The sequence below is a fragment of the Ixodes scapularis genome, unplaced genomic scaffold (genome assembly GCF_016920785.2).
Source record: "Ixodes scapularis isolate PalLabHiFi unplaced genomic scaffold, ASM1692078v2 PGA_scaffold10__122_contigs__length_95168666, whole genome shotgun sequence".
Taxonomy (NCBI): Eukaryota; Metazoa; Arthropoda; class Arachnida; order Ixodida; family Ixodidae; genus Ixodes; species Ixodes scapularis.
The window spans coordinates 54,339,578-54,363,455 of record NW_024609836.1 but is presented as its reverse complement, the minus strand read 5'-3'; the positions used below and the strand labels follow the sequence as shown (position 1 = coordinate 54,363,455).

Below are 23,878 nucleotides of genomic sequence, written 5' to 3'. Positions count from 1 at the left end.
TGTTTATTACTGTTCGGCTGGCACCCCAAAAAGAATGTAAATTAACTACCTCAGCTTCAACCAGTAGCATTCTGGGCGTTTTTGCGTTCAGGCCACTTGGTAGCGAGCTTATAAACCAGGTTCCAGAGGACAAGTAGCCTGCTATATAAAATATAAAATAAACGCCCGCCGTTCTCGTTTTACTTTTACTATGTTACCACATCTCAGTTCAGCTAGAAAAAAAGATTTATTTTGCAAAACGACTTTTGCGTGTTTACTATCAGGTATGTACTTTTGGATTTCAAAATTTAAAAGGCCTGCTAAATGTGGTGCTCCTCGTGGCCGCTTCTTGTACTTGCATTGTTTTATTCTGTGATAAAAAAAGTGAAAGCCGTTTACAACTCCCTGGAACGCCGAATTGGAGCGCACCTCTTGAGGAGGAGGAGGGACGGGTACTGAGGGGAGGGTAGACCCCTCCTCCTCCCCTCATTCTTTAATATGCTCCGGGGGGGTCACCTGACCTCGGGGGAGGGGGTCACGTGACCTCGGGGGGGGGGGGGTGTCGCATGACTTCGGGGGGGGGGGGGGGGGGGGAGGGGGGTCACGTGACCTCGGGGCGGGGGCCAAATGACCTCGGGGGTCATGTGACCTTGAGGCGACCTTGGAAGGGGTCACGTGACCTCGGGGGGTCACGTGATCTTGAGGGGTCGCGTGACCTGGGGGTCACGTGACCTTGGTGACATGGGGGTCACGTGACCTTGGGGTAACCTTGGGAGGGGTCACGTGACTTTGGAGGGTCGCCTGACCTTGGGAGGGGTCGCGTGACCTTGGGGTGACCTGGGGGGTCACGTGACCTTGGGGTGACCTTGCTTACGCCGACGGCGACGCCGCTCAAGCCGGAAACGGGCGCCTAAGAGATGCGCTCTAAAACATAACGTCTTTATCAATTTATAAGGTATATCGCAGTGCTATGTGGTTGAAAAAAAAACTATTTGCGAAAATATTAGCGTCACGTTTTGAAAAAGTGGTGTCGTTTTTCGCAGATGCTGATCCTTCGAGCCGCCAACATGGCGAGGTTCCTGGAGACCACCAGATTTTCACGGACCCTGCAACACGTGACCGAGTCCATGGAATCCCTCAGCAGCTTACGGTGCTTCGGAGTTGTGGAGCGCTTCTGCAATCACTTCTGCCATCTGACGGACTACCATCTGAAGGGTTACGCCACATTCTGCGCCTATTATCGGTTCAGCAGGACTCTTGGAAACCTCTGCGGCTTTGCTGTAGTTCTGGCCTCGATCCTTTTCATGTTATGGAACTTTTCCGGTGGGGACAGCGCATCGTCCAGTGGTCTTGGTCTAGCTCTAAGCGCATCTCTGTCGGTGGGTGGTTCCTTAACGCTTGGTATTTGTGTAGGTCACTATTCTTTGATCCTAAACTATGTTTGGCTAACAACATTAAGTTCGAATGACTAAAGTCGGCAGATAAATTTTACTATGTCTCACTTCTTGAGCAGTGGTAGAGACACCACTGATGAAAACCAAGTAAATCTATAATTTTGCAAAGAAGAAAAACATCAAATGCGAAATATAAAAAAATCAATGGACAAACGAAGCATTTCATGAAAGGAAGTATCTGCCTTCCAATTTCCGTTTTCAAATATCGTAAGTTCAAAATGAGATTGTTAGCAAGCTAAACCAATCATTATATAGTCCATGAATATATTTCTAAGTAGAAAGCATGCCCATCATAAAAGAAAATATTCACCTGACGATGTCCTTGCTTGAGTAAACTAAATTAAATATGAAGATTTTAATTTGGAGACTTCAAAATAAAGTTGAGGTAGCTAAACTATTCTTGCACATAACTACAGTATACACATAGAATATACACATTTGGGAGAGCAACACTACATATTGAAATGGAAGCTCCTTGGAGCGTAAGAGTATCGCTAAATAACTCAAATCGATGACACGGACGTTCATGTGCACTTACTAAACGCTGTACAAAGGACGACCGCTTCTTGATCAAGGCAAATAGAGTTTAGAGAACCTTTAAAGAGAAAAAGAAAATGATCCCACCTTAACTTTTTACTTTCTATTATGCAGATTTTGCTCTGCTCTTATGAAAACGTTCGATCGATAATATATCGATTAAAAACCTCGTGCCTATTTGTACAAATTACCATCTAACACTGTCAGAAGAGGACTTCATAAGAAAATTCCCTGACTTAAAAAGATAACTTGGTGAAATCCCCGACAAAACTATCGGAACACTCACACACCAGAAATGTCTGATTTCTGACACGGCAAGTGTCACGAAGCTTTTGCTTCTTCCTGCCTTTAAACTGGATGCGATACAAAATTTAGAGACAAAGTTGTACACCAAATATTGTTTTTTTTTGTATTTCATTGTGAAATATATTAACAAGCTCTGCCGAGCCTTTGTTTTAGATGAGTCCCACTAATTGATGTGTAATGAACAGGTGTAAATTTCTCTTTCAACGTTCTCCATTTTTATTGATTTTGTTTCATTATAGTTGTTTCTCTGTTTTTGTTACCTCATTTGCTACCGCTGGTATAAGAGTAACGTATTATTATAAAAACTAAGGACACTCTCATTCAACTACAGATACCACAAACCATTGTGTCTTTGAACTTTGTGATCTTCATCGGACCGCAATTGTTGGTTTGCTTTGAGCGGGGATTGCAGTACACTGAGCTCCCTGAAGAGGTACGTGAGTTTGTTGCATCAATAAATGCTCTCAAGGACTGACATTCTTTTTATAATTATTTTAACATTATTTCCAGGATGGCGCCAAACAGGAAAGCAATGACAAAAACTTCAAAATGGAGAATGAAAAACATATCGATAATAATTGGCCAACAAATGGCCGGGTGGAATTCGAGAACTACTGCGCATCCTACAGGCCAGGAGTCCTATCCAACGTCTTGAAAGGAATTACACTCTTAATTGAACCCTGCCAAAAGGTAGTTTTATTGATGCATCTCCCCTGTATTATGGCATAATAAGGGTGTAACGCTTCTGAACTTTAATACAGTCAGGAAGTAATTTAAATGCTGCTTTGTACAAAGATATTTGAGGTTCTTAGGCTTGTTTTCTGCAATTATTTCGGTTTGTTTAAGTGGCGCATCTCAGAAAATAAAACAAGATCCAAAATGCGTTTGATATAATTACATTTACAAAAATAATTATCGACGATCCTGTATGTACCCGATTTGCGTTATAACGTGTTCAAGTAACCTGAGCCCATGTACAAACATAATGACCGGAACAACTTAGGGAATTTTAAAATAAATCTAGGAACACTGACTCTATAATAAATTAAAGGAAGTTGCTTACATCAATCAATCAATAAATTTATGAGTGTTTATTCAGATACAGTAAAATATTGAAAATGGTACAGTAGCATCTGGATTCCTAGACTATTTGGCACGTTATGGATCGAGACTTATCTACAAAAATATGGAATACGGGTTTATCCTGGAACGCAGGCTTGTGCCGCGCAAATAAAATTCAACTAATTATATTCACTTCTCATAACATTTTGAAATTCTGTTTCTTTAGAGTCTGTAGAATTTATCTTGTCCCTTTTATGTCCGTGCTTAATGAGTGATACGTTCTTTTGCGTTCTTATCAAGTAATGACGCCATCGCATTGCGTACAAAACAATATTAAGATGCTGAGGATGCACCACACTTTTCGTTTCTGAAGCAGTCAGTGATTATACCAGTTGGCTATACTATAATATATATAGTGACTGTTCAAGCTTATCTCTACGTCCAAACACGAAGTCCCCTCGTTGTAAAGCACAAAATGCTTTCATTCAACATAGAGTGAGAAATTACACAAAAATGTTTCGTTTTCGCTCCAAACATCTACTTTTTCTTGAGACTGCTGGTGTATATACGATGCATATATTATAAAACTACACGTCCTATTGGCAATTAAGCCTAATTTTGTTTACATAATTTCTAATCATAATCTCAAGCATGCTTTTTAAGTCCTGTTTAAGCAGAATTGACTGCGATAACAACAGCTATAAAATAACCTATTTGTTCTTAGCATTCCCTGCAACTACCGACTGTAATAGCAGTTTTCAAACGCCATAACTAAGCATTTAAAAGAAACTAAATGCTCTGTCAGCTAACAAAGAAACATCTATATCTCGGTGAAACAGTTCAAGAATATGCAATGTCCTTCGGAGGATATAAAAATATGGCTTTCAATTTTCGCGCCCACCGTGCCATATTAAACTGAACGACTGTCAGTCTAAGTACTTAGCAAAAAAGCGTTATGTGAACAAGTAACACATTAGACAACATAATGTGCTTTCTCATCCTATAGGTCGGAGTTGTCGGAAGAACAGGGGCCGGTAAATCCTCCCTAGTGCTGGCGCTACTGCGGATACTTAAAACTACGAGTGGCAACATTCGCATCGATGGCATTGATATTGGCACAGTACCGCTGTGCAAATTGCGTTCCTCACTTACGGTCATTCCTCAGGTGAGACCAGAATAATGCACCTTTCTTCTCTTAGCGTGTCCAGATGTAACGTCTGAAAAAAAACAAAAAACAACAACGAAAACAAGCAACCAAGCCCTCAACTAAGCAGAACATCCTATTATAAGGTGATGAAGTATGCGACACTGCCCAATGCTTTATATTGCCACGAATGACAAGTGATGAGGCGACGAAAACTGAAGTAAACTAAACGTTTAATGGGGCGAACTTGTGCCCAAAACAAAAAGGGAACAGAAGGAAACAGCAGAGCGACGCGACGTCGATGTCGGCGAAAGCGCAGGATCGGTAAACTAAAGAGTCATTTGGAACACATAAGGTCCATAGTCCTATCGAGCGTAGTACGGCTTCAGGCGCTCGACGTGGACGACTTCAGGCCGTGGTGGACGGCGTGATGACGTCCTTGTTCCGTCGGGCATCACATCGTAGTTCAGATCTCCAAGTCGACGAAGAACCTTGTGGGGTCCAAAGTACCGTTTTAGGAGTTTCTCGCTGAGACCACGGCGGCGAATCGGTGTCCAGACCCATACCCTGTCTCCGGGCTGGAAGTGGACGTCCCGACAACGAAGGTTGTACTGGGTATTGTTGTCACGGTTGTTCATCTTGAATTCGGAGTCGGGCGAGCTGGCAAACTTCTTCGCCTCGTTGAGCAACCACCTGGGCGTCGGGGCTCCCATCGTCGGCTGGTTCGTGGGGTAGCATCGCGTCCAGCATGGTCGTTACTTTCCTGCCATGCACCAGCTGGAAAGGGGTTACTCCTGTGGTCTCTTGCACCGCTGTGTTGTAGGCAAATGTAACGTATGGGAACACCTCGTCCAATGTCTTGTGCTCCACGTCGACGTACATGGAGATCATGTCGGCGATGGGTTTGTTGAATCTTGCTGTCAGCCCGCTGGTCTGCGGGTGGTACGCCATGGTGCGCCGATGACTGGTGTGGCTGAGACGAAGGATTTCTTGCGTCAGCTGGGCCATGAACGTCGATCCACGGTCTGAGATCAAAACTTCGGGAGCGCCGTGCCAGAGGACGATGGACTCATTAAAAACTTGGCGACTTCCACAGCAGTCCCTGATGGAAGGGCTTTCGTTTCGGCGTACCGCGTGAGATAATCTGTGCCGACGATTATCCATCTCTTTCCTTGCGTTGATGGTGGGAAAGGACCAAGTAGATCCATTCCAATCTGCTGGAGCGGCGCGGTCGGGGGAGCAATCGACTGCAGGAGACCTGCCGGCTTCGACGGCGGTTTCTTGCGTCGCTGGCACTCGTGGCACGATCGTGTGTGGAGGTGGACGGCCTTTGTCAGCTTGGGCTAGTAATATCTTTCAAGAATTTGGGCCAGAGTACGGCTGTAACCAAGGTGTTCGGACATATACTTAACCAGTTATTGGAAGAGCCACTCCGGCTCTCCCAGTGACTGGTTAAGTATATATCAAACAAGTCTTCATTTTGATGAGCACAGTTTATTCATTTAGATATTTTCGATTATTGCCTTTTTAGAATCTATGCATGATGATGACAATTCCCCGATGTTACGTATGATTTATAGATTAGTATATATTAAGGTAAAGTTAGTACATGCATGATCACTTACTTTTTATAAATAATGATTTTCAACTGAAAAACTAATTTTTGGTTTGTATCGCAGGACCCTAATCTGGTGAGAGGCACCTTGCGCAGCAATTTGGACCCGACGGGAATACACAACGACAAGGATTTGTGGAAGGCCCTGGAGCAGGCACATCTGGCGGAATTTGTGTCAGCGCATCCAGACAAGCTGCTTCTGGAGACTGGAGACGGAGGAGCAAGCCTCAGGCGAGTTAATGCCTTTTCTCTCTTTATCAGAACCCTAATTAGCTATTATGATCAAGTGGGTCCATAATGTATGTGAAGAATGAGAAGTAATTAATGTAAGAATTATTTTTTTTTATCCTTGATACGTATTTGAGGATGTTATCATCTGAGTTTCATGAAGCTGCGGGTGAACAACGCATTATAAACGAAAAGTTAACCGGTGCTGAAAATATAGACATGAAGTTAGTTGCTAATGTTTGAGACATACAAACGTGTCCGATGTCGTTTTCGTCAGACGGAACACTCCCAGCATATCCCGTATTAATCCAGGGACGGTATAACTAGATTCCACTACAATTTGGAAGTATAGGAACCGGTACCAAATTTCTATGGGAGGCTGTGAAAGTGGTGCCATGATGGTCCTGGCAGCCACTACAAGAAAGGAGCGAAAGACTATTAGTTCAGTAACTAAAACATGTTAATAAAATCTTTAAATTTCCATTTTAGTTGCATAATGTAGTTGGCGAAGTGACGCTCGTTCCTAATATTGACCAGCCATGCTGTAAAATTTCAATTAAAAAGTTCGCAGTCGGTTCTCTGGGGCGAGGAATATAACACTCGTACGCGACTTCTATCCGTAACTCAGCGGACCAAGCGACGTCGATCCGTCCGCCCTCTGCCCTCTCAGCAAGCGCAACCTTCTTTTGTAGCGCCACTCTTTGCCCCCTAAAACATTTTCCCACCCTACTCCGAAACGTTATTGACTTCATTCCGTATAAAGAGATACTGTTGAAAAGTAAACTCAGACGTAACGTGCACTGTCGTTTGTTACGTCCCCTTTGGATGCCGAGAAGTCTAAGTTGACTATGTCTGTTCGCATTACTCCGCCTCTATTAGCCCCACATATCGCGGCCACAGATCGAGGGTGGCTCAGAAAGGTGGGTCCCATATTTTCTTTTTGTGACGCCTTATTTCATTAAAAATAAATAAGCTTCGCAAACAGTGCCACTGCATGCTTCTTGTAGAAACATTGATGTTTACAAAATGTCCGTCCACTTCATGCTGTACAAAAGCGCGGAACAAGAGAAAGCTTGCCGCCTGTACCAGCTTGTTGCCTGCTTACGTAGCCCATGATCTTACTCCGCGAATCAGTCCCTCGCTGTTTTCAAACACTGCTTAGCATAGGGCATGCTGTAGTGTCCAGAAAATATAAATATCACATGACGCCAGTGCACACTGTAAAAAAATTTGCCCTCTTTTACGGAGAAATTCTCTGGCACCTATGCTGCCGGAAAGGTCATCCGTAATCCTAATAACGGAAAAATCCTTTTAAACGCATACACAATCCGCAAATTAAAGGACGTTCCGCAAAACAGATTACGGAAAGTGCTTTACTATCCGTAACGCTATTCAAGAGCTGTCCGTAAAACAACGGACTGGAATATGCATTCCGTAAAACCTATTACGGAAATCGCTCCAATATCCGTAAAAGTGTTTAAAAGTTGTCCGTAAAAGGGCACTCAGAGTAGGCTTTCCGTAAATTATATTACGGAAAGCACTCTTGAGTATCCGTAATCCTATGCGGAGCGTAAGTTTGTCTGCTTTTTTACACAGGGGTTGCAGTGATGTCAGAAGGCCGAGCTCTTATTGACCGATCGAACAAAAAAAAATAGTGGGTAGACCTCATGCTGTCTAGCATTGTGGTCTACCCACTATATCTTCCGCTCAAAGCCAATGAGAGCTCGTCACCTTTCTGACGTCACCGTAATGTCTACGCAAGAAACAGACGACTTGCTCTCCACATAGGGCGGTGTCAATTGAAAGGTGGGCTGTAAAACGAGCTAGATGAATCAATGCCTTCATTTAGCAAACTGAACTTATTATCAATGGTTTTCTTTTTGTGACACAGATTCCCATAAAAACTTTTAAGGTGCAACTCCATTCTGTGAAAAATAGAACTATATTATTAAAATTTTTGACAATGGGCACCGATGTATACAACTGAGTCGTGTTGAGTGCTCTTGTGGGAGAAGTGCCACCACCTGTTGTGGAAAGCAGGCAATACAGCTGAGCAATGCATCTGCAGCAAGTTTCCTCAATGTCAGTTGTGTTTTCTTCTGCAAGTTCAGGCATTCAGATCAACATGCAGAATTATAGAAGGCAGTGGGATTACAAAACATTATCTGCAGTCTGATCGGCCACTGCGATCATTGCAATTTCAAACAGCGATATAAAGCACCTTCTCAACAACACCAAACGTCACTCTGTCATCTGCGTCGGCACTCATGCTTGAAAATATAGAGAATGCTGTTTTCACATTCCACAGAGACGGAGCTGTGCCTTGACATGTCACAATAGTGTTCACTGCTAAAATAGACCTTTGGTAAGAATATGAGCTCAATGCTTGTAGGAGCAAATTTCTCCAGTTCGTTTTACAGCCAGTCCCTTAGTGATACTGCTCTATACATAGAGTAATGTTCATTATGACGCTGAGACCAACAGGTTTTCTATAAAAAAAAAAAGGTTACAGAATTTTGAATTGGAAAAGGATCTCTTTAAAAGAATATTGAGTATTCTTTCCTATGCTGCTTGCAACAATCATGCAATGTCACCTGAATAATTGATCAGAAAATAAGAAAAGTACCTTCGAACACTTTATTTCGGTCCTTGAGAAGCCAAAGTAAAGCCCCGTGGTGTTTTGCCTTTGTTTTCAGATGCTGCATGTAACGTGATGTGCTAAAGAAGAGAAAACAAAGAAAAAATAATTAAATATCTGTATCAAGTCAACATGTGCAAATTGAGCTTTGTGCATAAGACACAGCCCCCCTCAGCCCATTTAATTATTAGTCATGCATCTTATACAAAAGTCAAATGGACATAGCCCCTAATTGTTCATCCTGTGATCCGATATCTAAAACCTATGTTTGACTTGAGGGTCTTGTTCTCCTGTTCCTTAGTCAAAACCGATACACTTCATTCAAGCTTAGATTCGTTCGAAACTGTGAAAAAATGCAATGCCGGAATTACAATAGTGATTTGCTTTATAATGTGAAACATTTCTTGAGAACTGATGAACCAACCGGAAAACTCGATCCAGTTTGAGTAATGCTTTATTTCTAAGGTTCATGAGATGTTGCAGAAGAGTCTATGTAAAACTGGCTAAGCTCATATCCTAGACTTTTCTAAGTTTGGGCAGCCACTTAAAATCTCCTATTAGAACGAAGGGCTACTTGCACTCTTTCGCGTCGTCGAATCAGGTGGTCAGCCTCGAGTGCTTAGAGAGCACGAGCATTAAAAACTTTATTTTCTCTTTAGAAAGTTTTCACAGAACTGAGGGGGTGAGAGAGTGCATTTGTATTAAAACTGCTATCAAAAACTGGGGACTAAGCAGTAGCTTCCTCCCCAGTCCCCAATCCAGGGGTGGAACTCATGAAATGTACTTGGGAGTAGCCACGGGAGCAGCTGAAACAGCTGTTTTGGAGCAGGTTGGGAGCAGCTAAAACTATGCTCTGGAGCAGGCTAGGAGCAGCTCAGATCAGTTTTTATTGCCCTTCAGCTTGTGTCTTAGACAAGCACGGGAGCAATATCAATCGTGCTTAGCAGCACAGATGAACATGAGTGGTTAGGGACCTAGGTAGATGGGATAACAGCATAACAGATGCGAAAACTTGAAACTTTGTGAGCCTTACCGCTCATTCACACTGGAAGCGGATCCGCGTTCGCAAAGCGGCTGCGAACGCGCTTGTATAAAGATGCACTCGATGACATCAAGTGCATGCGCACTTGATGTCATCGAGTGCATGTGCAATTTTACTGGATCTTTATACAACCGCGTTCGCAACCGCTTTGCGAATGCGGATCCGCTTCCAGTGTGAATGAGCGGTGAATGAGAATCAAAAAGCAAGTACCCCATGTTTCTGAAGATAGTATCCTTGACATTTTCTGAGTGGATTTCAGTTGCTCAAAATGCAAACCAGCACTGCTTATCGCACAACCCACACGTGCTCGACATAGTAATTATATGTGCGAACCACGTGACGTGCGTAAGCAACGGACGTGGAGTTGCATGGAGGAATAGGGAAACAAATTTCGACTTTAACCTATTGTGCAACTCGATATCGAAGCAGCAGACTACGATTAACGAAGTTATCGTATTTGAAGCGATAAGCAGGAGCAAGGTTAATTAATGTATGCCGAGCAGATTTACCACTCGCGTAAGAGCTGCTGGCCGGCAAGGTTTCGGATCGGACAGTGTTTCAGTTCTATCAAATCACAATTTATCTTGCGGGAATGCAGTTCCAACTTCTAACGATGAAGTACTAAAAGGAATATTTTGTTCATTTGTTTTCAACTGGCTGACGTCTGGATCCCGGGCCGCAGAGCCTCAGGCAATCTGACGCTTAACGGCTCGACCTCAGCTCAGCCGACTTGCTTAACCGCTTATGGTTAAAGAATAACAATCCAGTCGCAGGAGGTGGTGTAGAGCTTAGAATCCCGAGTTTTTTCGCGCGCTTCCTACTCGGGATACACAGGGAGAATAAACAGAACAAAGGATTACAAGGCCGGTCAGGCTAAACGCGCTCATTGTGGCCAATCAAGTCAATAAAACCGAAACCAAGACAAAATAAAAAAGCTTTTGGCGCACGTTTTGCCATTTGGCGCATAATGGCACGAGGTATTAACTGCGGCGCAGGATGGCGCAGACACATGCGTCTGGCGCAAAATGGCGCAGCCGTTCCACCCCTGCCAATCTCACAATTTGGGAGGTCCATCCTATCCACGTTTGAGCACACCTGTGCACACGCTTTTGAGTCGAGCGAGTTAAAAATTAACAGAGTATTTTTATATGGCATGCATGTTTGTTTGCAAGCTCCACACTTTGTGCACCTGATTACCCCCCAAATGTGATCTAGCCATTTTTTTTACCCAAGTGCCTACCACTCAAGGAGCTCACTTGGCCACTTCGTCAGCGCATTCTGACTGCGCATTTTTTTTTGTTGCCCGTTGAAAGGGAGATTCTTTCTTATAATTTTCTCTAAGAGATTGTTCTGATGTGTGCAAATGATGCATTTTGGTGTACCTGCATGCCATATAGGTACTTCAATTCAGAAGTTGGTTTTGGAGCTGGCAAAGGCATAGGGTCAGATGCACGATTTTAAAAAGTGTTCTCTCTGCATGAGTGCTCATACAAACCAAGCTGTCCTCAAGTGCCTGTGCCATTGCCTGTGCTAGAGTCAAATCGGTCACACGAACCATCCAACACACCAACTGACCAATAAAAAGTGATAAAAGGTTCACCCACAAATGCTGTCGCATTTAAATTGAAAACAGGACAAGCTGAAACAAGCAACCCATTAAAAAAAAGTACCATGAAACTTTCATTACATCAGTTATTTTATATCTACTAGAAATAAATATGTGAAGCCAACCGCTTAAAATTAATTTACAGAGACTATAATCGGGTCTGCACAGATAAAGAGGAAAAAGCCAATCTTGTGGAAGGCCTTCTTAATAAATGTGGCCTTTGATCTAGTGAAGCTGTACATTTTAGGATAAAAATAAATGTTAGACGCAGATTTTTCTTCATAAATTGTAGACAAATAGACATCCGACTGCGACTGTGGAGGGGAGGGGGACAGAGGCAGCAGCTGCAGCTTTCTTCTCCTAGCACCTCAACCAAGTCGCATTAATTTGGATTGTGGGGACCTGTACCTGCATGTCGTGGCACAGAAATATGGCGAGCACTGTGGATTTCCAAGCCAAAACATGCAGGCCACAAGACATTTTTCAAGGAATTGGGTGGCTAGCAGGACTAGTTGGCAGCGAAGCCACTGCCACCCACCGTGGGAAAAACCCTGGTTAGATGTGACCAATACTGTCCAAACAGTTTTCAGAAGGGTGCTGTCAGTCACATCAGGTTTGCTTTTATCTCAGACAAGCTAGATTTTAAAAACTGAAGTATTTACTTGCCAGCAAAAAACATGTGCAGCCAACTCCACAAACTGACTTTTTCAAAGTTCTCAATCGTCAAAAACTGCTCCACGTTGTACAGTTTCAAATGTAGTTCCTGAAAAAAAAAAGACAAACACGAATGACAATCTATACAAATGAGAGTTGCTTAAATTGTAGCTGGCTATAAGTATGCAAGGTAATCTCGCAGTGCAATGGCCACAGGAGACTGCCAGAAATCAGCGGACCTGTGCTCTAAGAAATTCCTACAAACAAGACTAAAGAACCATGCAGTTTCCTTTAGTTAAAGGTTACATTATAATGTGTTAGAATATACAAGAAAGCAGATTTTCTTGCAGCAAGACCTTTCTTCTTGCAGCAAGACCTTGTATGCATCCACATAAACTAAGCGAAAAATATGCATTTAGAGGGCCCTTGCAATATTTGTCGCCTTGGTCAAGATACTTTATATACAAAAACTACCTAATTAAGCTAGTTAAGAAAAAGGTAACCTATAACAGTTATTCTTAAGAGGTAATTCTACTATTTTACCTGACTTTTTTATTAAAGAAATAAACAAGGAAAAGTAGGAATCGTCTATGCTCAGGTTTATTGCACAAAGTGCCTGTATCCGTGTTATTACATCTTATGCTAAAGCAGCGGTTGCTTTTGTAAATTTTCATCCAAAATCTTTACTGAAGGCAAGCGCATCTATTTCCATCGCTGAACAAGCTTTCAACTGGCACACTCGGTGGAATGGCTTGAACACACAAGGATTTGTTCCTGGTTAAGACCTTAACGATACACAAAGCCATTGCCGCTGAGGTTATCTTTCTCCACCACTGCGCCTCACAGTACGCACAACTTTTGGAGGGAGTTGAAAAAAAAATTCTCCTCGTTTATCTGTTGTCAGTGTTTTCTCTGTATTCATAATCCAAAATGCGTAATCTTTTTGGTCGTTGTCTATCCATGACAATCTAGATATAAGGTATGCATCAGATTATGCTCCTCAATGTAACTGTAATTAGAAAGATTAGAAAATTAACTACAAAAGAACATTGCTACTTCTTTTTTATCCAGAAAAGAATAATGTGATACAGAAGTTACTTCCAACAAACTTAGCGAGAAGTTACAGAAGTCACTTCCCACAAACAAGAAAACAATTGTTACATTAATATGTTACTTGCAACGTGTCACTACTTAATACTACCTGCGAATCAAACGTGGCAAATCATCGGCTACAAAAAGCCAGCAGCAGGTGACCTAGTAGGCTTGAATTTAGCTATAGTAACTAGATTCAAATGAATTTAGCATATTAGGTTTGAATGTAGCTATAGTGCATAGTAACACCATTTGGGGCCAAAACAATGTTACATGTGATGGACACTACTACATAACTTGTCGGAAAAGTGACACAAGCTAGATCAGCGTTGTCTCCCTCTCAGAGTCCTGTTCGATCTGTAATAACTCAGACCTTTTACTTACCATGAAAATACACCAGCGAAGTTGACTCCGTAACTCGAGTTGTTCAAATGGTTAAATCATCAAACGTTGTTCGACATTTCGAGATGCTAACCGTATCTTCTGAAAAACAAGACATACACAAGACTGTCAGAATACCAGTTTAAGCACGCGAGAGTAGCTTGAACCGCAGTTGGTACTGGACATGCAAAGTAACCCTGCAGTGCAAGTATGGGGAGGCTGCCAGAGATCAGCCAACTTGTGCCCTGAAAAACCTCTACAAAACAAGAATGAACCATGCTTTTCCATTGCGAAGTTAACTCATAACCTGCTAAAATATGCATTAGAAAAAGGCTTGATACATGCTCCAACTGGGGCTTTAGTGGCACCATGTTAGATGTGGCTGATATTGCTACAACAGTTGTTGAAAAAGTGACATCAGCTACATCAGCGTTGCCTCCCTCTCAGGGACATGCTCAATATGTAAGAAATCAGACTTGTGACTTACCATAAAAAACACAAGCGAGGTTGACTCTGTAACTCGACTTGTTGAAATGGTTAAATCATCAAACATTTATCGACGTTTCGAGCTGCTACCTATTTTTTCTGAAAAACAAGACACACAAGACTGTCAGAATGCTAGTTTAGGCAAGTAAGAGTAGCTTAAATCACAGCTGGCACTAGACATGCAAAGTAACACTGCAGTGCAAGCATGGCTGCAGGAGGCTGCCAGAGATCAGCCAACTTGTGCCCTGAAAAACCCTCTACAAAGCAAAAATGAACCATGTAGTTCCATTTTGAAGTTAACTCATAACCTGCTAAAATATGGAATAGAAAAAAGCTTAATACATACTCAAACTGGGGTTTTAGTGGCACCATGTTAGAAGCGGCTGATATTGCTACAACAGTTGTCGAAAAAGTGACATCAGCTACATCAGCGTTGCCTCCCTCCCAGGGACATGCTCAATCTGTAAAAGCTCAGACTTGTGACTTACTATAGAAAAACAAAAGCAAAGTTGAGTCCGTAATTCAACTTGTTCAAATGGTTAAATCATAAAACATTGCTCGATGTCTTGAGGTGCAAACTGTATTTTCTGAAAAACAAGACACAAGATTCTTTGACTATCAATTCAATCAAGTTAGAGCAGCTTAAATAGCAGTTGGCACTGGACATGATAAGTAGTCAAGCAGTACAAGCATAGCTGCAGGTGGCTGCCAAACCGGCCGACTTGTGCTTTGAAAAACCAGTATAAAACAAAAAGAAAAACCACGCAGCTTCACTTACTTCGAAGCTTAAAAGTTACTATTTAATAATAATACATTTAAATATTGAACGAATAATTACTTTGTGCGAGAGCAAGGGGCAAAAACGTTGCAAGGAGATAAGCTGCAAAATGGCAGGATGCTGGTTGCTGTAATTAAACAGATGCAGACTCCTGATAACACAGGATATGAATACCATATCATGTCAGCCACATCTGCCTTGACATTGTAGCACTCGCACTGCATGCATGCATCACCGGTTCACAGCAGCGTGTCGCAGCAAATCATGCATTTGCTCTGGGGGCTCAAAAATTTTATAAATCAAACATCTTTGTTTACAATTATAGGATGACTTCCAGTTTTAAATGAACGAGTGGAAATAAGTTTCATTTGCATACAGTTTCCAGACTTCTGTGTGGGCTTTTGCAAGTCGTTTCAGTTGCTTGTTTAAGATGGTGTGTCCTGGAGCATTCTCAGATTGAAAATTGGTACAACTGCAGAACCGTCATATTCAATGAAAGTATAAACAAAATATGACATCATTCGCTTCGATATTTGGAAGTTTTGAATATTCCCAAAGCCCTTCCTTACACTTCTTAAAAGGTTGGCGTCAGCCACATTAGTGTTATCTCCCTCTTAGAGACACGCTAGACGTGCAGGAATTCAAATTTGCACTTACCATAAAAAAACATACAGATTCAAGGGATTTCTGTGGAGACTCATTTGAAGCCCTTCAGCAGCGCTAAAATCTTGCGATGGGCCGTTGTTCGCTTCACTGCTCCCATTTTCTTCAACCCCTTCTCCAGGTTGATTTGGAAGATTAGTCTAAGAGGATATATTGCATCATCTAACATTAATGCCATGCTTGCTTCATGAATACTCAGCCTGGTGAAGGTAAAGCCATTTTTTTTCTATTATCAGGTCAGACTATGGTAGTGTTGGATCATGTTAAACCTGAAAGACTGCTGAACAAACACACATTCTATACACTGACACGCTGTTTATACACAAGCCCGCGTTTGCCCACACCAGGTGTGGGCACTGCGCATGCGCAGAAACCAAATTAGCGTGAAATGAAGTGTGCGCGCATGCGCAGTGCCATCGACAGCGCTGCCGCAGCTGCAAGACGTCAGTGCTGCGTGCTGGTCTATACAAGATAACCATGTTTCCCAGCCTTGAAAGTTACAGCCTAATGACAACCAGTGTTCACATGTTATCAATTCATAATAGAAATGCATCAGCGTAATTCTTTGTAAAATTAATACAGATCAAATGTTTGTGCGAGTTGTGAAAAAGGGCATTGAGGCACGATAAATGAAAGGGTGATATAGATTATGTCATTCTATGACATATCCTGTGGACTTGACACATTTTAAGATTCTCTCCCCGTTGAATAAACTCGAGACTGGCCAAAGCTTCCTTTAGATAGGTAAATTCAACACGCAAAAAGCTCCAAAACAAGACGCATACCACCTTCAAGAATGGCATAGGCTCTTTAAACATTGGCTGACGCTCGGTGACAAGGAAGCGTGCAATTGTTGTTGATGACGCCTCCTGAAAAAATTATGAGCTTGCATCTCAGACGATTTGAATCTGCAGGAACGGTGGCTAAGCTCTTTACAAACAGTCTGACTGCAGAGCCAAGATTAATGCATACAATTTTACAGTCCGTGGAACAGTGGTATCACGTGCCCTCCTGAGTGGCGCCATGCAAGTAATGAGTGGACGTATATTGCTTTAATATACACATAGAATATTATGAGCATAAAAATTAATATCAATACGATGGTCTTAGACCATGTGGTTGGGGGGAATCAGCGTACGGTGACACAGGTGCATTCTGTGAAATGAGAAATTCATCAGCTGCATTGTGATTGCTAACTAGTGAACGCGCATCACGCAGTGGTGATACACCGGTAGGAATCAGTTCATCGAACGACGTTTCCTCAACAAATCTTTTCATCAACAGCTCAAATTTTTTTTTTTTTTGGGGGTGGGGGGGGGGGGGGGTGGGGGGGTTAATAACCTGCACGAGACTGTCGCCGCGAAGCGACCTGTACGGGTCGGTTAGGTGGGTTAACATTTTTGTAATGTGCAGCCGCAGGCTGTCACCGCGAAGTGGTGTGAACGCAGGCGGGAGTGTGGGTTAACGCGCACTTCACCGATACACGCGTGGCGAAACGACCCTGCAGCGTGAAATTCGCGTAACGAGTGCCGATGAAACGTTCGTGTCGACGAAACGTGTTCATGAAAAGTTGTCCACGAAACGCACTTCCGCGAAACGAATTTCGACGAAACAATAGGGACCCCCCGGCGAAAAGAGCAGGCTACAGGCCGCGCGAACAACGTTGCGAAACTCGTAAAGCACACTCACGCACTCAGACAATGCGTTGTCATGTGCTTTACTGCAACACTCCTGCCAGCCAGCACGCGCGAACAGCCTCCCAATCGCTACGAACGACGAACCGCGCGTAGCAGCGAGCTCGCGACATGACACAAGGTTCAAACGAGTACCGGACATGAGCTTTCAATTCTGAGAAGAACGTCAAACACGAACTGAGATAGCGGCGACCGTCATTGAACCCGAAAGTTTAAAGCGACGCAAATCCGTGATTTCGTTCCTTTCGAGGAAATAAGTGTCAAAAATACGAACGCATATATGACAGTCCCCAATCAATGTTAATAAAATGAGCAGAACAAACTCACCGTTTTGATAACAACAAGGTAGTTTAACGTAGAACAGTCGCAACCGCAAAAATCACCAAGCGCCTTTACCCCTCGACAAAACAAGCGCGGTAGCAAAACAAGGAAAACAAGCGAGGCAAGCGAGCGGAGATGGGTAGATGAAGAGATAGCGGTAGAGTGATTGTACTAGACAAAAAATCTCACCTCGAGCCTTTTCGACTAAGCGGTAACTAGCGCCACCTCGTTTCGGAACCTTTATTATAAGTTGTTTAACAGTGCAATAAATGATATTTTAAAGAGTGAGAACCGTTGTCTATTACTCTAAACCAAATAAGACAATTTTCAGCTTGTTGCAAACAACTTTTTTTGTTGTTTACAGAATCGTAACTTTAGATTTACGGACAAGTCAACCGTATTTCAGATTACGGATGCTTCTCCGTAGCTTTTAATGAGAAGTTCTACGTTTTTTTACGGAACGTTTTTACCGTGCAAGACGGCTCTTTTGCCGCGTCCAATTTTTATTAATGCGAAGCATTGACTGTCCCATTGAGTGAACTGGCGTTATCAACTTTTGAAGCCGCGCCAAACGGCACCGAATTCCCTGTTCTAAGGGAGCGAAGTTTGTCGTCTGTAGCAGCGATCTGATGGAAAGGCTCCCATTGGCTGGCGCGCATCATAGTTTAAAGAAACGAGGCTCCCATTGGCTCTCGCGAGGCGTAGTTCCAAGGAACGCCACCAGAGAAGCCCTCTATATGGCGGTGCAGCGACCTGGCAGTCGATAAGAGGGAGCCGCTGATCGCTGTACTTTGAAAGAACGCCGCAACATCTCTGGCCCTGTGACCGCGGCAGGATGCCCGGTCACGGTCAGTGGTGCAGCTGAATTCCTTCGCTTTGAGAAGCCTTAGATCTTTTAACACACCAATCAGCGGTGTCCCTATCGATTGCCCGACTTCCATGCGCAGCAGACGAGCAGTTGAGATTGACAGAGTCTTCTCTCCTTCGCCAAGTACCCAAGAACAGCTCGCTATTTGTGACATGTGTGGGATACATAGAAAGCCTTGTTACGATACACTAAAAGAGCGCCTTCAGTGAGACGACTTTATAGCTGCACGGACGTGCGCAGGAAACATCAATGTTTCAACCTGTAAATTTTGATGATACTATTTTTACCTTAATTTGACAACACACGATGTGAAGGATTAATTTCTGAACAAGCTTCATACGCTCAGTGGAATATGCGTACACATGTTAACATCTAAAAACATAATCTGTTATTTTCAGCGGTTTAGGTTCATTCAATCGAAAAATAAAAATCACAGGAAAACCATTCTCTATGACATATGTGTTTGAACAAGCCTTATTTGTTATTCCAGGTTGAATCATATGCAATTCCGACGTCTTAGTTATGTTAACACGCATTATCTACTAGCTCTAAATTGGTCGCGAAGGAAAGAAGGAATGTAGGCTAAAAGGAAGGTTAGTATCCAAAATGAACGTCCACTCTTGCTGAATAGTGAGAAGGAAACATATATAAGGGCAGTACGCTTTCGGGCGTGCACGGTCTTTCGGGATTTAAGGGCAAGCAAAACCAAGATCAGAAGTTAATTTCATCTCAATAATTCATTATTTTATCTATTCAGCGTGGGACAGCGTCAGCTAGTATCTCTCGCACGAGCACTCCTTCGACGCTCAAAAGTATTGATACTGGACGAAGCGACCGCACAAATGGACAGCAACACGGACACCCTGGTGCAAGCTACACTGAGAAGCAGCTTTGCCGACTGCACAGTCATCACCGTGGCTCACCGTATTCACACGATCCTGGATTACGATATGTGAGTGGCCCGCTCCCTACCAGCTTGACCGCCGGCTTGACTGCTTAAACACAAATGTAAGAAAGCACACGCTAAGAAAACATTCATCAGCAAGGCTATACACTTTTCCAATTTCACGAGTCTTCAGCCCAATGAGCCATGTCCTCAACCAAGCACGCCCATGTTCGTTGCTTCGGAAAGCGAGGAAATCAGGCACCATACGTTCGAACACTGCAAATGGAACCAGGCAGGAGCCGTTTTTTGGAGAGGTCTACAGTCGTTGACATAATTAGAACAGCAGGGCGTGTCTCTTGAACACCTGGACTCTAGAACGCGCTCCATACCTTCTAATGTGCTTTAGATGTGCGATCCCCATCGAGGTGTATTAGACACCGAACCGTTGTCGCATGTACAGAGCTTGCGCTCAAGACAGAAAAAGAGGAGCTCATCCATGCCGTTCTCACGTTGTCAGGGGTGCGATAAATCTCTTCAAAGTACGCAAAAAATTAGGCTTAAAATGTTTCACTCACCACCGAAATGAAGGTCATCTGTACCCCTCCCGATAATGACAAGGTCGGACAGCGCAGAGTCAAACTTGGTATATATCTTATGATTGCTCGTAGTCGTCTGAGCTGTGCTTGAAAAGCGAAATATATAATGAGCTGAATCGTATACTATCAGTAGTCACATTTATTTATTCATTTATATATTTATTTATCTATTTATTCATTCCTTGCTCAGTTCCCGTGTTCTAGGCCAACCGGCTCAAGCCTCCGGTCATTCTGTTACACCTCACCCCTCCTTGTTTAAAATGAGCATTGCCGTATTTGCTCGAGTAATAGTCCCACTGTTTAAGAAGAAAGCTTGTGGGTCTGCTTTCCCGCGGTGCACAGGAATAGCGAATCACCGCCATTGGCAGAAACAGAAATGGCAGTGGTTTACGGAACATTGATAATGTCTTGACGCGCAAATGCTATCTGTTCCGATCGCCTTTTTTACGGAGAATCGTGTTCACGACCCAGTTGTTCGCCGCGTTTTTTATGCAAAGCGCAATTATTGACTGTATGCGTGCTCTGCAGGAACGTACACGCAAGGACCTTGTTCGCAAGTAGTCTGTCTATTACTTGAGCAAATACGAAATTGTTATTATCTAAACAAACGCAATAGTAGCTGATTATATTTACATGTTTGGCTTCGTGATTATTTCTTTGGTGGTCTTATCTGCAAATGCTGCAATCTCATTGGCCGCGAGTGGCATCAAGATGCTCGCCACCTGCCACGCACTCCAATTCTAATGCTGTCTAGGACCATAAGCAATTTAGCAATAACCTCCAAGGCAAAATCCATATACTCATACCATCTTTACATGGGCACACTTAACGGCAGTTAACCTAAGCCACAGTTACCACACATTACTTGCGGGACAACATTCTTCAGCTATGCAAAGCTATGGGCGCAGGCGGGCTAGAGCATCTTGAGCACCCATCAAAGCAGTGCACGCGCACTCTTCATCTCTTCTGAAATAGCTATCCGAGATTGTAGTGCCGTAAATGTGCTGGAGTAACAACGGTTAAATGTGGGTTAACTGCGGTTACGGGTGCCCGTGACACACCGGTATTAGTGGCCAAGATATAGTGATGATCCGACTTGATTACGCCCATTGACACAATAAGTCGTAAGTTCTCGGAACACTTGCACGACACATTTGTCTGCATTTAAAGCTAACACCACGTACTTCATAGCCAGTTAGAACAGGATTACTAAATTTAATTTTAATAACACCTAGCTCTTTCATATTGACCACGTTCTACTGGTACAAGGGAGCGAATACCTACAACTTAAAAATATAATTGCTTGGCAAATCTTACGCATAATTTATCATCCTCTTGCAGACAATGTGCTTGAGTCATGAGCCAAAGCAAGCGCTTAAAAACCAAACACCTGAGAGCCATGTCGCATCGAAATTGTGTTACAACTCCCAGTGACCGTGGACGCCGGAGCGCTGAAATTAATATAGCCATTTTAAGTGTAAGCTAATTAGGTCCGAAACCGAACTCGTTTATTACTTGGGTCTAAGAATGTATTGCGTGATTAGGTTGGATAGAACAATGTTGCTTGGGAGAAGAGCGTGTTGGTTCATGAAAGATGTGGTTGTGTTGTCTCTCTTAATTATGTTATTCTTTCTTCATCCATGAATAGTGTTGGCGACGCAGTAAAATTCGATGCGCGAGCTATTCTAAATCCCGACTTCATGAAGCGTTGCTAATCCAATCTCAAAATTTCAATGAAAAGATTATTTGTTTTCTTTTTACAAGCTGTTCTGTGGAATTTTACGCACTTCGCTTTTCAACTTTATCAACTTATTATTATTATTACCATGCCTCAGCACTGTTACAGTATATTAGGTGTATTGACAATCTACACAGACCAGAAACATGTTTACATAAGAAAAGGAAACGTAATTATGGAAAGGGTATACCAATCATACGGCTGAAATTACCGCACTATACACTTTTACAGTGCAGTCAAATATATACCAGAATACGTAACGACCTTACTCTTTCGCTAATTGCTCCCGAAACAGGAGTCCTATGCGACGATCAAAGGGCAAGTAACTGTATAATTGTGATCGTCCATATCAGCTCTATATTATTTCAAACATCGTTCATGTAAAGTGACGAGTAACTATAGTTGGTGGCAGGCGAAGCGTTCAGGGGAAACTGTTCTCACCCCTTTCCACTTTTGCAAAGCGAACGCAGTAGAGGAAGTCACCTCCTCTCCAGCGTTCGCTCTGCAAAAGTGAAAAGGTACGGGACGAGTTCCCCCTGAACGCTTAGCCTCTCACTAAGGTACTAAGAAATATATAAAATATTTTTTAATACATTAGTTTGTTGAAGGAACGACCCAAATCGCACAGTTCAACGTACACTCTAAAAAAAAAGCCCGTGCGTCTGCTTTTCCGCACAGAGCTCGGAGAGCCAATTACCGCAACATAAGGAGGAAGCTCAGCGAATGAGAATGCCGAAAATTATTTTTAGACCAAAAAATGCAGTCTGAGTTGTGACATTAAGCAATGCAAGCGTGACGCTTTGCATTACTTAATGTCACAACTCAGACTACGTTTTTTGGTTAAACAAATGTTTCGGCATTGTCATTGGCTGAGCTGCCTCCGTAAGTTCTGGTGATTGGCTCTCCGAGGGTTGTGCGTGAAAGTAGATGCACACACTTTTTTTAGAGCGTATCTACAAACATTTAGAGTAAACACTAAATGTACGCATCGCTATTGTGGATTCCTGAAAACATCGATTAATTTATTTATTTACTCGTAATAATCGTAACCATCATGTTCTATTTTATAGGGTTATCGTGATGGCTGATGGCGTCGTGCAGGAGTTTGGGCCCGTGACTCAACTCTTGTCAAATCCAAACTCGGCCTTCAGACGTATGGCGGGGAGTGACGACATGACGCATTTATAGGCCTCAAATAAGCCGCATCATCGGTAACCCGTGCAATATTTCGTTTCATCTTTAGTCCAGACGCGACCGACAGTACAACGTAATGGTAGCACTAAATGAGCGTCGAAAGCTCAATTCACTAGGCCTCTTGTGTTTATGATTGATTCAGCGATGATAGAACACGTACAGAAACATGATGGCGCGCTTTTGATTGGTGTATGATTGGTAGCATCAGCTCGTTATGTCGGCTGTGTGTAGACTTATTGTCAAACGAAGTATAGTGCTTTAAATGCTTCGTCCTGTGCAACGAGATAGAGGGGCTTAGAGCAATAAACTGGCAGCTAAAAGTGACCCCCCCCCCCCCCCCCCCCCCTTTACCGGGCTCCGCCATGGTGCACACGTTTGACCACTAGACCCATGACCTTATAGTTTTACGTCTACATTTTAACAAAGTACTGCACACAGATAATTGCTTATTGGTTTTTAATAAGAGTACCGACAAGTTAAGTCATGTTTCGCTCGTTTTAAGTTCAAAACGTGCCCTTAAGATAAAAACTCGGGCAGCTTCGCATTGGCTCCGCTAGATGCCGTCAGCATCGGTGCTGTATTTTGGGTTTTTATCGGAGCCAGACACTGATCTCTGGGCCTAACAGCAGAGAAAAATAGTTTATCGTGTCTTTTAAACCGATTGCAACATAAATCTCGAATCAGTTTTGCGTTTAACCCTCAGGAGTTGGTACGGCCACGTGTCTAGTGGTCAATTTCAACAACAGAGGGAGGGGTTCACTTTTGTCCGGCGAACGGGATACCAGATAATCGCTCTAAGCCCCTCTAGCTTGTTGGTACTGTGCAAGATCTGCTTCCACAGAACCTCGGAGCGTAACGACTGGCGAAGGGCTCACGCCTAATCAAGCTTGGTAGAAATTGTTGTTTTGTTTTGTAT

The 23,878-nt window shown here is 43.0% G+C and overlaps 1 protein-coding gene and 1 long non-coding RNA gene across 2 annotated transcripts; one reads left to right on the top strand and one right to left on the bottom strand.

Moving 5' to 3' along the window:
* Positions 1–1,046: 1,046 nt before the first annotated feature.
* On the top strand, positions 1,047–22,956 carry LOC121048269 (ATP-binding cassette sub-family C member 3-like). Its single transcript, XM_042288562.1, has 7 exons — positions 1,047–1,358; positions 2,608–2,709; positions 2,787–2,966; positions 4,345–4,503; positions 6,162–6,328; positions 19,306–19,500; positions 22,839–22,956. The coding sequence occupies exons 1-7, from the start codon at positions 1,047–1,049 to the stop codon at positions 22,954–22,956; spliced, it is 1,233 nt and encodes a 410-aa protein (XP_042144496.1).
* Positions 14,775–17,795, bottom strand: LOC120848113. Its single transcript, XR_005717559.2, has 3 exons — positions 17,687–17,795; positions 15,660–15,805; positions 14,775–14,811 (listed from the first exon to the last, which is right to left on the bottom strand). It is a non-coding gene; the product is annotated as an uncharacterized LOC120848113 (long non-coding RNA).
* Positions 22,957–23,878: the final 922 nt, after the last annotated feature.

What these genes read in the sequence shown, in the direction of transcription:
- LOC121048269 (XM_042288562.1), top strand. Translation starts at nt 1,047, where the DNA reads ATGGCGAGGTTCCTGGAGACCACCAGATTTTCACGGACCCTGCAACAC. An exon ending in CTCTAAGCGCATCTCTGTCG is followed by an intron (nt 1,359 to 2,607) that starts GTGGGTGGTTCC and finishes ATTCAACTACAG; the next exon opens with ATACCACAAACCATTGTGTC. An exon ending in GACGGAGGAGCAAGCCTCAG is followed by an intron (nt 6,329 to 19,305) that starts GCGAGTTAATGC and finishes TTATCTATTCAG; the next exon opens with CGTGGGACAGCGTCAGCTAG.